Genomic DNA, 14,592 nt, shown 5'->3' on the forward strand with positions numbered 1-14,592 from the left:
TTGGTTTGAGTCACTCACATCAAGTTCGATCCGGATTCATTGTAGCTTTTCATAGACTAAGTCCTTGAATCAGTTTACATCGATGTCTTTTTTATGTCAAATGTGTGATTTTCCATATGTATTTTATGATTTCATTAAGCTTTCAAGTTTGTATCGTTTTTTATAAATAGTGTTTCTCATATCGATTTACTTGTAGTGTATATGTTAGTCTTGTTCGACATCATGGTTAAGTTGATGTTAAAGATGTGTATATAAATTTGTTTATTTTTATTCACATGATGTTTGGCTTGGTTTTTAACAAAGAGATAGTAACTTTAAGAGTAAATTGTAGCAATGGTCTTTCAACTTTAATCAAATTGGAGCAATGGTCCCTCAACTAAAAATTTATTACCATTGGTCCCTCAACTTATCCAAAAATGTGTAGTTATGGTCATTTTCATCAACTTCGTCAAAATTTTGTCAAAATGAGTTATGTTGGAAGGACCATTACTACAATTGGGGTCCCTCAACTCATCAAAACGTGTAGCTATGGTCCTTTACGTCAACTTCGTCAAAATTTTGTCAAAACGAGTTATGTTGGAATGACCATTGCTCGAATTGGGTTGAAGTTGAGGAACCATTTCTCCAGTTGGATTAAAGTTGAGGGACTAATGGTAATGAATTTTTAGTTGAGGAACCGTAACTGCACGTTTTGATGAGTTGAGGGACCAATGGTAATGGATTTTTGGTTGAGGGACCATTGCTCCAATTGAGTTAAAGTTAAGGGATCATTGCTACAATTTACTCTTAACTTTAAAGTTGAAATTTGACGCATGCATGTTGCAGTCGACAAACTTATTGTTTCACTATCGACTATAGTTCTGGTGTACGAGTGAGGAAGGTATAGCGTTAAGCTCTTGCCTAGATGAAAAACACAATCCTGGGGAAGATTTTGATGATGGTCATTGCAATCTTGGGGTGATTATGAAGTTGTTGCGATGTGTTTGAGGATATTTCGGGGCATAATTTGCCTTACGAAATGACGGGTTTATGCAACTAAGCCTAAATATAAAGTTGTTTGGACCTAAAATTATTGGGTTGGGCCGAGTATAGAATTGTTCTCGGCCCAGAAGCTCTGTTTGAGGATTTCTACAAACTAGCCGGTTCATGGGCCGCTTAACTAAAAGCCGGCCAAACCCTGTTTGGAAAAGAATATTCCAGATGAATAGGAAGTAGGTGGGCCCTATTGCGAAATAGATGAATGAAGTGGTTAAGTCCTGATGCAGTAAGGATTCTCGGCCAGATAAGGAGTCCTAGTTTGAGTATGGTTAGGATTGGTTTTTGTTGCTATAAATAGAGAAATGAGGGTGCAATTCAGGAACAAAAAAATTCAATACACAATTGCTCTGCGCAAACCTCTCAAACAACTTGAGATTTTTCGTTTTCTTTTTCCGCCGACACATCTTCAGTTTGGATAAACAGCACTGTGGAGGCAACCGGCGAACATCTTCAGTTTGGATAAACAGCACTGTTGTTGTAAAATCAATCGACCGATAAGCATCTTCAGTTTGGATAAACAACACTGCGTTGAGGCTGACTGGTTATCTATCTAAGTCTCGGTCGAGAAGGGTTTCCAGATCCTTATGGGCAAAGGTCATCTTATTAGCCTTCTCGGCAAAGTAAGGTGCTACGAGTTACGACATTCGGCACATTGAACGCCGAGTGATTTTATGATTGGATACTCACAAGTGAGTTTCAGAGTTCGGCATTTGATGGCCAAACTACATTTACTATCAAGACATACATTACCTTTGAGTACTCGTGTCCATATAGTCTGGTGTCGATTCGACGTGCTTATACATTCACGAATATAATCACTGTGATCGAATCAGCGCCGACGATTCGTGAACTTCGCAGAATTAGCAGCCTTGTCTTCAGGCTCGAGAATCCAAAGGCCGAGACTTGTTCTTTCCTCGGCCGCAATTGCAAGATAAAAAAGTCAGCAGCGCGCTCAACGCAACATCAACAAATTTTACTCCTTGGCTGAGCTTGGCCGACGAGTTGGCACACCCCGCATTCAACCGAAGAACGTAGTTAGCTTATTAGTTACTCGGTCTGCGCGCCACGTAGGTTTTGTAATTTTTAGAGTCAACAAAAGTATACGTGTACAAGTTACGTACTATTTTGCTTAACGGTGTCTTTGCAATTGCAAATAACAGTGTCGCACCTCTAGTTCCAAGATAAGAAGAAATCATCACGTTCAGGTTTAGCATCTATCTCATGAATGAAAATTGGTGACAAGAAATATTTCTCATAATATATCATCCTTCAAAGTTTATGCCCTTAATTTAACAGGCGGAGTATGCCTGTCAACTGAGATCTTTATTTTGCCCAAGGAAACTGTAGGAACAAGCTTGAGATTCTCAGCAGGAACAAGCTTGAGATTCTCAAAGTTGCACATCTCAACCATGAATCCATCTGGATCGTTGAAAAAGAGTTGGTCGATTTTTGTTCCGTTTTCATCATCCTCTACTGCTTTTTTTATGTACTTTATATCAAGCTCCTTCAACTTCCGCTCTATGGCTTCAATGTCTTCACACTGCAAGTAATTTAGTACTTATAAAGTAAAGAAAAGTTGCCACAAGAATGACCTCTATGTAAATGTAGAAAAACCGTGCTATTCATTGTTCTAAAAATCTCCTCCTACGCGCTAGGCAGTTGGCTACCGCCCTAATTAATGCTCAGACGTTTCAAAATTAAAAAATGGTGCCTAAACCTGCTAAGGCACCCGTCTAGATCGCCTAGGCATACGCCTAGCCTATCCAGACCAGCCTAGGTTACGACTCATTTAAACAAAAAATAAATAACTTTCATTTTGCATTTTATTTTTTTAATAAATTATAAGAGACTTGGTGAATACTTAAATGAATGTTTTCATTATGTTCCAATACTTCATAATATATTTGTCATTCTATTTTGTGATTTATTATATATATATATATATATATATATATTAAGTATAAACATATATTTATTTACACGAAACATAATCGATTTACTTAAATCCCCTAAGTACTCGCCTAGGCCTCGCCTAGCCGTCTAGGCGTTATGCCCCAACCCACCGTCTGACTATCAACTAACATCTTTTAAAAGCTTTACGTGTACTAAATTACAAATTCTAATCGTATCAATCACATTATATATTAACGAAGAAAACTTAAACAAAATAGTTATATATATATATATATATATATATATAGATGCTAGTCCATTAAACCACGAGGACGCGTATGGCAAATGGTGGATGACGCACTCACGTATTGTAGGCGTATTATATTTGCATGTACTTTTAAAAATGTTTTATTTTATGTACACTTCTTAATAATTCGTAAAAGTATAATTTTTATAGGAAATTTTAACGAAAACTTTCGGTATTGTTCACTTTAACGGAAAACCACATTTTTATACTAAAAAATCAATCTTGGTACTATTTATTTTACCCTTTATTTTATCATTACCGTTAAAACTCAAAGTTTTGAATCCCTAGGCAAAAAAAAAAAAAGAAAGGTTTTGGATCCCTTTTCATTATTATTTTTTTTTTTTACAACTCTAACATATTGTACACGTACTTACACACTTTTCATGTTTAATAGACGTAGTAAAAACATTTTCTCTACATACAAAATTGACTTTTTTTATACGTCATTATTAAAGAAATAGAAATAAATAAATACTTAAAATAATTATTTTTAAAAATTTATAACATGGCCGAATTTTTCAAAATAGTATTCTAGCAAAATGATCGAATAATTTTTCACATATTATACTCGTTCAGTAGTATTTTATAGTATGTTCCATCTTTTACTAACCATCTGTGACATCCCGTCCCGGAAGCATCGGAAACGTGCATATGAAATGACCCTTTTACCCCTAACTTGTTTCGTATTATTGTTTTGGTTGTTTTGTGTGGTGTTGGCAAGCTTAGGGCCACACACACACACCTGCACACTCCCTGTCTCTCTCTACCCTTTCTCTGTCTCTGTCTCTCATCTGTCTCTCTCTTCCTTCCCGTTATCACAAACACATACGTACGGACACACACAAAACCCACCAAATCCTAGTGGATCGAGGAAACCAAGCGTACAGTTGTGATCGTGAAGTCGAGGGGAACACAGACGTACCGTTTTCAGGTAGGGAAACCACCACTTTCACGTCGTTTCAAGGTTTTCCGATTTGAGCACTGTTCATACAACATTAATTTACTTGATTTTTGGACATTTGAAGCTTGTAGTTGTGTTGGTGAGGTTCCCAGGAGCATTGGAGTAGCTCGTTGGACGAATTTGGACGTCGGGAAGGCCTGGTTCGAAGTTGGCCGAGCTTGGAGTTTTTGGACAGGTATAATCTCTTAGTTTTAGCCCTTAAAACTTGTTGGGATATGTTCTACTAGTCTAGGGCTTTCGTTTGGTCCAAGAATCACGAAAAACGGATGAAAAATGAGCGAGAAAACCCAAGTTGCAGGTTTTCCCAGTTTCCGGCGCCGGCGACGTCGCCGGCGATCGAATGAAGAAGGCGATGGAATATTCCGTCAATTCTGACGGAATATTCCTAACGCCGTTAACGGATCCGGTTAGTTTTAACGGAATATTCCGTCAGTTTGACGGAATATTCCTGACGGCGTCTGTTGACACCGTCAGTGTGCCTGGCACGTGGCCGCGCGTGGGGGCGCGTGGGTCCGTGCCTGTGCTGGCGCGTGGGGGGCGCGTGCGGGGTCCAAAAATTATTTTAAAAATATGGTTGTGATTCTGAGGTTGTGTAGAGCACGTTGGTATATTCCTTTGTCCATTTTGAGCAATGTATGAGAAGTTTTTACGAGAAACGGGTTATGTGCTTTAAAATTAACGTTTTTATAGTTGTTTCGCATTTAGGTGACACGTACCCCGAGGACGAGCGTGCACACGCGAGACAGGGGGGCTACGACCCTTCTACATACCAGTGAGTGGGCTTTTGTTTTCCGTATATACCTATATACATTTATATTCCCAGAAATTGATTTAAAAAGGATTATTTGCCTTATGCCATGCATGTTATTATTATCGTTTATGCTTCATTGCACGCATTAGTAGTGGCATACATATATATATGCATATTGGGTGCTGTGGACGCACAGGTAAGTGCCAGGTAAGTGGTATTCGCATTTACTTTCAGCAGTTGTTTGAGATGTTTAGAGAGCTCATAACCTGCACCCCCGGTGTTAGTGCTCCCGCCCTGAGCAGGGCACATGCTTTCACGTGATGTTCACCTCTCGCACCTTAGGCTCAGCTTGGATCCAAGCTAGGTGCACAGGCCTGTCGTACAGACCACATTAGGTGGTTCCGACTTGTAGGTGACCCGCGATTATTCGCCCAGGCTTCACATGATCGTAGCACTTATTTACACCAGTCCTGTCGTACAGACCACTTTAGGTGGTTCCGACTCGTGGTCAGGTTCAGATATTGAGATTGAGATTAGAGCTCTATATGCAGCCGTACAGGTCACGTTAGGTGACTCCGGCTGCCAGATTACACGATGTTGATAAGATTATACCTGAGCACTTGCATATCTTTATGAGATGTCGGCATGACATATTATCGAGCATATGGCATATATTTGAGCATGCTTAACACATGTACTATGCGTATATATATATTTTCTGGGAAGTATACAGGTTTTACGGCGAGGGGTTAGAATGTCTTTTGCTAAATGATTTTCAAAGAGCTTTGTTTTTGCCCACTCACGCTTTTGTTTTGCGCCCCTCCAGGTTCTAGTTTGCTTAGCCGTTGCGGTGGTTTCCCTTGAGAGCTTTCCGGCGTTCTGACAGACACTCCACATTGTAGGGTCGCTTTCGGGCATACTACTGTTGTCGTTTTTGTTGGGCTGCTATAGACCTGCTCTGAAATTGTATCTCACTTACTAGCACTTATTCTAATACCTTGTATGCTAGTTTTTATTTATTCGTATCTTTTATTACTGTTTTATTAGCTTCCGCACGTGCACATGGCTACGTCACCTTCGTGTGACGGCCAGCACGCTCCGATCTCGGTCGGGGTGTGTCAGTTTGGTATCAGAGCCTAGGTTTGGCAGTCCTGTGTCTGTGTGAGTATTCTAATGGTTTGGTGTCTTCTGTCAGAACTATGCCGCCTCGTCGGGAACCTCGTCGCTCTTCTGAGCCTAGTTTCCCCGATCTTACTCAGTTGGGGGAAGCTTTTGCTACAGCCCTTCAGTCAGTGATGCGCCCTCCCCAGAGGACTCCTCTGGAGACTATGTATAATCTGAAGTTGGATAAGTTTAAGGGCAGTGAGGGGCATGAGAATGCAGAGCGCTGGCTAGAACACGTAGAGAAGACCTTCCGTGTATTGCATAACCAGGGAAATCTCCCTATGGAGAGGTGGGTCGAGACGACCACATGGTTCCTGGATACTGAGTCTGCAGCTTGGTGGGAGCAGGCGCTTCGTAGGTTGACTCCAGAGCAGAGGACGGATTGGAATGTTTTTACAGATTTGTTCAAAAGGAAGTATGTTCCCCCTGAGTACATCGATAGAAAGAAACAGGAGTTTACTGAACTGAAGCAGCGGAAGATGTCAGCGAATGAGTACTACCGCAAGTTTACGGATTTGTCTCGTTATCATCCTGATGTCGCTGGTAATCCGGCGGAGATGCTCCGTCTCTTCCGCCAGGGTACTAAGAAGAAATGGCGTTCGATGGCGACTGCTGTCCACAGCGGGACTTACCAGGACTTCTATGAGATATTGTTGAGGATCGAAGACTCTGAGAATATGTCGAGCGATAGTGATGAAGGGAAAGACGGTAATTCGAAGAAAGACGACAAAGGCAAAGGTCAGGCATCGCTCGGGCCCCGTCAGACTCAGAACTTCAAGAGAGGTGGAGCTAGCTCGAGTTCTTCGAGTGGTGGCTTCAGTGCCACTGGACAGGGCCGTGGAGGTAGATTTTCTGGTGGTGCTAGAGGCCAGAGGCAGGGCGATGGTGGGCGAGGCAGAGCCCCAGTTTGTCGCAGGTGTAACAACCGGCATTTCAGCGAGTGTAGACGTGGTAGCAGTGGTTGTTTCACGTGTGGACAGGTGGGACATAGAGCGGCGAATTGTCCCCAGGGCCAGCAACAGCAGAAACCGCAGCAGACCTTTATGCCACCACCTGCACCACTTCAGCAGATCCAAGGTCCTAGTAGTTACGGCCAGACGAGTCGAGGTGGTGCTTACCACTATCAGGGTGATGCTGTCCCTTATGCTCCGGGGCAGTATCAATACCCTCAGGATCCCTATTCCCAGGGTGGCTATCCCCAGTATTCAGGCGGCTATATGCCGTATCCTCCAGCCCCAGCGGGTGGTTCTCAGTGGTATCAGGGAGGACAGTTTCAGCAGGGGGAGATTGCCACTAGCAGTGCAGGGTCTTCGAGACAGTCGGGTCAGCCCAGTCAGGGGCGTGGTGCTCAGGGACGCGGCGTTCAGGCGAGCAGAGGCCGCGGTGGGCGTCAGCAGGGACAGGGGCGTCTTCACAATATTTCTCTGCAGGACGCTCAGAACAACCCGGATTTGATTATGGGTACGTTGAACATTCTTGGTTGTTTCGCTAGAGTCTTAATTGATTGTGGAGCTACGCATTCCGTAATTTCTCATACATTTGCTCACGTGACGCAACCTCGCCCCACACCTCTAGGGTATGACTTAGAGTTCGCTATGCCTAGAGGAGAGACATGTGTTGTAGATTGTGTGTACCCAGGGTGTCCAGTAATCGTAGAGGGTGTTGTTTTATCAGCCGATCTTATCCCGTTAGATATTGTGGACTTTGATGTGATTCTGGGCACGGATTGGTTGCACTTCTATCGTGCCAACATTGACTGTTACGGGAAAGTAGTTACATTTCACCGATCTGGACTACCCGTGGTTACTTTCGTGGGTGAGCAGAGTGGGGTGAGACATGGTGTTATTTCGGCGCTGCGAGCGAAAAAGTTGTTATCCAAAGGTTGTCAGGGGTATCTGGCTCATGTGGTGCTAGATGAGGCTGTTACTAGCAGAGTGGAGGATGTGAGACTGGTCAGACACTTCCCTGATGTATTTCCAGAGGATTTACCTGGTTTACCCCCAGATCGAGACGTAGAATTCACTATTGAGTTACTTCCAGGTACAAATCCTATTTCTCTAACTCCTTATCGTATGGCTCCCGCGGAGTTAAGGGAATTGAAAGTTCAGCTGCAGGAGTTAGTGGATAAGGGATTTATTCAGCCTAGTACTTCGCCTTGGGGCGCTCCAGTTCTGTTTGTGAGGAAGAAGGATGGAACTTTGAGACTGTGCATCGACTACAGGCAACTGAATCGGGTGACGATTAAAAACCGTTATCCATTGCCTCGTATCGATGATTTGTTCGATCAGCTGAGAGGTGCTTGTGTGTTCTCTAAAATAGACTTGAGGTCTGGTTACTATCAGCTGAAGATCAGTAGGGATGATGTCCCTAAGACGGCATTCAGAACTCGTTACGGTCATTACGAGTTTCTGGTTATGCCATTTGGTTTGACGAATGCACCAGCCGCCTTTATGGATTTGATGAACCGGGTGTTCCAACCTTACTTGGATAGATTTGTTATTGTCTTCATTGACGATATTCTGGTGTATTCTAAGTCAAAAGCGGAGCATGTTCGACATCTTACTTTGGTGTTGAAGAGGTTGAGGGAACACCAGCTATATGCTAAGTTTAGCAAGTGCCAATTTTGGTTAGATCAAGTTGCGTTCTTGGGGCACATCATTTCTGCTCAGGGTATTTTGGTTGACCCTCAGAAGGTTGCAGCTGTAGAAAGTTGGGAGCAACCGCGAACCGTCACCGAGGTGAGAAGTTTCCTTGGATTGGCAGGGTACTATCGGAGATTTGTTAAGGATTTTTCGGTGATTGCCTTGCCGTTGACGAGGTTAACGAGGAAGGATATTAAATTTGAGTGGGATGATAGGTATGAGCAGAGTTTCCAGCAGTTGAAGCATTGTCTCACTCATGCACCTGTTTTGGCACTCCCAGACGATAGTGGTGATTTTGAGGTTTACAGTGATGCTTCTTTGAATGGTATGGGATGTGTATTGATGCAGCATGGTAGGGTGATTGCTTATGCCTCGCGGCAGTTGAAACCTCATGAGTCGAATTACCCTACACATGATTTGGAGTTGGCTGCTATCATCTTTGCGTTGAAGTTGTGGAGACACTATCTTTACGGAGAGAAGTGTAGGATCTTTACAGATCACAAGAGCCTCCAATATCTTTTTACTCAGAAGGAGCTTAATCTTCGCCAGCGGAGGTGGTTGGAATTGCTCAGCGATTACGATTGCACGATTGACTACCATCCGGGTCGTGCGAACGTAGTGGCGGATGCACTTAGCAGGAAGTCTCAGGGTCGCATTAATGCGTTGTACGCTAGTCGTATTCCTCTATTGGCGGACTTGCGTGCTACGGGAGTAAGGTTAGAAACAGAAGACCGAGATGTGGCTTTACTTGCTAATTTTCAAGTTAGGCCAATACTTGTTGATCGGGTGCTTGAAGTTCAGGTAGCTGATCAGGAAACTCAAGAACTAATCCAGGCTCGAGAGCAAGGAAGGAGGCGAGACCTCAGAGTTCGTGATTCAGATGGCATGTTGATGTTAGAAGGTAGAATGTTCGTGCCTAATAGTGGGGAATTGAAGAAGGAAATTCTCGATGAAGCACATATCTCGGCTTATGCCATGCATCCAGGAGCTACTAAAATGTATCATACCATTCGACCGTTTTATTATTGGCCGGGTATGAAGAGGGAGATAGCCGAGTATGTGAGCAGGTGTGCTGTTTGTCAGCAAGTTAAAGCGGAGAGGAAGAAGCCGTTTGGGTTGTTGCAACCACTTCCCGTTCCAGAGTGGAAATGGGAAAATATCACCATGGATTTTGTGTACAAGTTGCCGCGTACACAAAATGGCTTTGACGGCATTTGGGTGATCGTTGATCGACTCACTAAGTCGGCTCATTTTATTCCAGTGAGAGAGAAGTATTCTTTGAGCCGTTTAGCGGAATTGTTTATCTCGAAGGTTGTGAAGTATCATGGTGTCCCTGTGAGTATTATCTCGGATCGTGATCCACGATTTACATCGAAGTTTTGGGTGGCTTTTCAGGAAGCTTTGGGCACGAGATTACTTTACAGTACGGCGTATCATCCACAGACGGACGGACAGTCAGAGAGAACTATTCAGACTTTGGAGGATATGCTGCGAGCTTCGGTGTTACAGTTTGGTGACGCTTGGCACCAGCGGTTAGATTTAATGGAATTTGCTTACAACAATAGTTTTCATTCGAGCATTGGCATGGCGCCATTTGAGGCCTTGTATGGCAGAGCTTGTCGCACACCGTTGTGTTGGTCAGAGGTTGGAGAAAGAGTTTTAGTGGGTCCGGAGATTGTCGAGGAGACTACTCGGAATGTTCAGGTAATCAAGTCTAACCTGAAAGCAGCTCAGGACAGGCAGAAGAGCCTAGCGGATCGGCATGCTAGGGACAGAACTTATGAGGTCGGAGATTGGGTATTTCTGAAGCTTTCACCGTGGAGAGGTGTTGTGCGGTTCGGAAAGAAAGGGAAGTTGAGCCCCCGGTACATTGGACCATACGTGGTCACAGAACGAGTTGGTGAGGTAGCTTATAGGTTGGAGTTGCCTCCGGAGTTGGCGAGAGTGCATAATGTTTTTCACGTGTCTATGCTCCGACACTATGTTGCTGATCCATCTCATGTGATACCTCCTCAACCACTTGAGATTAATCCGGATTTGACGTACGACGAGGAACCAGTGACGATCATCGATTGGAAAGAGAAGGTTCTGAGGAACAAGACGGTGAATTTAGTGAAGGTTTTGTGGAGGAACCATTCAGTTGAGGAAGCTACGTGGGAGACAGAAGATCGGATAAGGGATTTGTATCCTCGATTGTTCTTTGACCACTAGGGGTTATACTTGGTTGTTTTGAATTTCGGGACGAAATTCTAATAAGGTGGGAAGGTTGTGACATCCCGTCCCGGAAGCATCGGAAACGTGCATATGAAATGACCCTTTTACCCCTAACTTGTTTCGTATTATTGTTTTGGTTGTTTTGTGTGGTGTTGGCAAGCTTAGGGCCACACACACACACCTGCACACTCCCTGTCTCTCTCTACCCTTTCTCTGTCTCTGTCTCTCATCTGTCTCTCTCTTCCTTCCCGTTATCACAAACACATACGTACGGACACACACAAAACCCACCAAATCCTAGTGGATCGAGGAAACCAAGCGTACAGTTGTGATCGTGAAGTCGAGGGGAACACAGACGTACCGTTTTCAGGTAGGGAAACCACCACTTTCACGTCGTTTCAAGGTTTTCCGATTTGAGCACTGTTCATACAACATTAATTTACTTGATTTTTGGACATTTGAAGCTTGTAGTTGTGTTGGTGAGGTTCCCAGGAGCGTTGGAGTAGCTCGTTGGACGAATTTGGACGTCGGGAAGGCCTGGTTCGAAGTTGGCCGAGCTTGGAGTTTTTGGACAGGTATAATCTCTTAGTTTTAGCCCTTAAAACTTGTTGGGATATGTTCTACTAGTCTAGGGCTTTCGTTTGGTCCAAGAATCACGAAAAACGGATGAAAAATGAGCGAGAAAACCCAAGTTGCAGGTTTTCCCAGTTTCCGGCGCCGGCGACGTCGCCGGCGATCGAATGAAGAAGGCGATGGAATATTCCGTCAATTCTGACGGAATATTCCTAACGCCGTTAACGGATCCGGTTAGTTTTAACGGAATATTCCGTCAGTTTGACGGAATATTCCTGACGGCGTCTGTTGACACCGTCAGTGTGCCTGGCACGTGGCCGCGCGTGCGGGCGCGTGCGGGGTCCAAAAATTATTTTAAAAATATGGTTGTGATCCTGAGGTTGTGTAGAGCACGTTGGTATATTCCTTTGTCCATTTTGAGCAATGTATGAGAAGTTTTTACGAGAAACGGGTTATGTGCTTTAAAATTAACGTTTTTATAGTTGTTTCGCATTTAGGTGACACGTACCCCGAGGACGAGCGTGCACACGCGAGACAGGGGGGCTACGACCCTTCTACATACCAGTGAGTGGGCTTTTGTTTTCCGTATATACCTATATACATTTATATTCCCAGAAATTGATTTAAAAAGGATTATTTGTCTTATGCCATGCATGTTATTATTATCGTTTATGCATCATTGCACGCATTAGTAGTGGCATACATATATATATGCATATTGGGTGCTGTGGACGCACAGGTAAGTGCCAGGTAAGTGGTATTCGCATTTACTTTCAGCAGTTGTTTGAGATGTTTAGAGAGCTCATAACCTGCACCCCCGGTGTTAGTGTTCCCGCCCTGAGCAGGGCACAGGCTTTCACGTGATGTTCACCTCTCGCACCTTAGGCTCAGCTTGGATCCAAGCTAGGTGCACAGGCCTGTCGTACAGACCACATTAGGTGGTTCCGACTTGTAGGTGACCCGCGATTATTCGCTCAGGCTTCACGTGATCGTAGCACTTATTTACACCCAGTCCTGTCGTACAGACCACTTTAGGTGGTTCCGACTCGTGGTCAGGTTCAGATATTGAGATTGAGATTAGAGCTCTATATGCAGCCGTACAGGTCACGTTAGGTGACTCCGGCTGCCAGATTACACGATGTTGATAAGATTATACCTGAGCACTTGCATATCTTTATGAGATGTCGGCATGGCATATTATCGAGCATATGGCATATATTTGAGCATGCTTAACACATGTACTATGCGTATATATATATTTTCTGGGAAGTATACAGGTTTTACGGCGAGGGGTTAGAATGTATTTTGCTAAATGATTTTCAAAGAGCTTTGTTTTTGCCCACTCACGCTTTTGTTTTGCGCCCCTCCAGGTTCTAGTTTGCTTAGCCGTTGCGGTGGTTTCCCTTGAGAGCTTTCCGGCGTTCTGACAGACACTCCACATTGTAGGGTCGCTTTCGGGCATACTACTGTTGTCGTTTTTGCTGGGCTGCTATAGACCTGCTCTGAAATTGTATCTCACTTACTAGCACTTATTCTAATACCTTGTATGCTAGTTTTTATTTATTCGTATCTTTTATTACTGTTTTATTAGCTTCCGCACGTGCACATGGCTACGTCACCTTCGTGTGACGGCCAGCACGCTCCGATCTCGGTCGGGGTGTGTCACCATCGTCATCTCAAAGATGACTAAATTGACTATTAGTCAAATGATAATGTTAAAGAGACTAAATATACAAACTAAATTTTTGTAAACTAAATGACATGAAAGTTGATGATTAGATCATTAAGTGTTGGTTAACGTGCTTATTTATTATTGGTGACACATCATTTAGTTCACAAATTTAGTTTACATAGCATTACTCTTAGTCAAAACTAAATTCATCTAAGTTTTTTTTTTTCAATAGTTGAATGACTTAAATTAATTTCATTTGGAACCTGGAAGGAGATATTAACCGTCCATGGGATCCAAGTGATCTGGATTATGTGGAAGCCTCTCCTCATCCTCAGACTGCACCAAGTGAATCCCAACTCCATAATTAAACAACCAAGCCCCATCAAAATCAAAAGCTGGCGGCCTCTCAATCTTCACAAACCCTGACACTTTGGTGTAGAAATCCACCGACTCCTCCACATTTCTGCACAGCCTGGACATGTGGTTCAACGCCATTAGGGGAAGTGAGTCGTCTTCTTCCTTCTGCTCATCTTTTTCCTTGCTGTGTTGCTGTTGTTCCTCATGGTTGCTTTTGCTTTTCTGATCATTCCTTCTCTCGCTGGGTTTTTCCAGCTTCCTCTGCATCGACAGTTTCTCTTAATTTTACTTTCTTTGCTTTGCCTTAGCCAGCGGGGTTTGGGGTTTGAGGTTTAGGGTTTAGGGTTTAGAGTTTAGCAGCGTTTTCTATTTAGAAATCTGTGAACCAATATTGACACGTGGAGTAAGCTGCATGGGAAGTGAATTACATGTGTATAGTCTGCAGAAGACCCCTGGGTTATGGACTGGTGGTGACGAGGTTACTTTGGAGAGATTTTTCAGTGTAATCGTTACATGGGGTGGTACATGATGTGTCAATAAATAGTGGGATACGTGTGTTAAAAAGTTAATAACTTAAAAAATAAAATTTTTCACCACTTCTATAAAAACACGTGATATATCATCCGTATTCCCATCAGAATAAAAAATTCCCCGTTACTTTGAATTGAAAAGTCCAAATGCTTTATTTGCTGGGACAAACCTAGCTAGCAAAGTATCGATGATCGTTAACTCGGAACCTCTTGGAGGTAGTTCAAGTTGTGAAGGAGAGCCGACTATTGAGTTAGGATCAAGATACGAGGATATTGATTTTTACAAAAGTAACTTCCTACTCAATTCTTCAACTCATACAATTGAGAATCAACTTTCGTTTTCTAAAATGTCAAATTATGAATTAGAATTATCCTAAAGAAGGTTTTGGGTAAACCGCACAATAGGTTAAGCATAATTTTTTGGTATCAAACTTATTATTTGCGACAATTGAACTTATACAAGATCTTCAACATACGAGTTAAGAAGTGT

At 43.2% G+C, this 14,592-nt stretch overlaps 1 protein-coding gene across 1 annotated transcript; it reads right to left on the minus strand.

The window, feature by feature from the left end:
• Nucleotides 1-13,491: 13,491 nt before the first annotated feature.
• Nucleotides 13,492-13,839, minus strand: LOC137748080 (glyoxylase I 4-like). The gene has a single exon (XM_068488173.1). The coding sequence runs from the start codon at nt 13,837-13,839 to the stop codon at nt 13,492-13,494; it is 348 nt and encodes a 115-aa protein (XP_068344274.1).
• Nucleotides 13,840-14,592: the final 753 nt, after the last annotated feature.

This window comes from Pyrus communis, chromosome 10 (genome assembly GCF_963583255.1).
Source record: "Pyrus communis chromosome 10, drPyrComm1.1, whole genome shotgun sequence".
Taxonomy (NCBI): Eukaryota; Viridiplantae; Streptophyta; class Magnoliopsida; order Rosales; family Rosaceae; genus Pyrus; species Pyrus communis.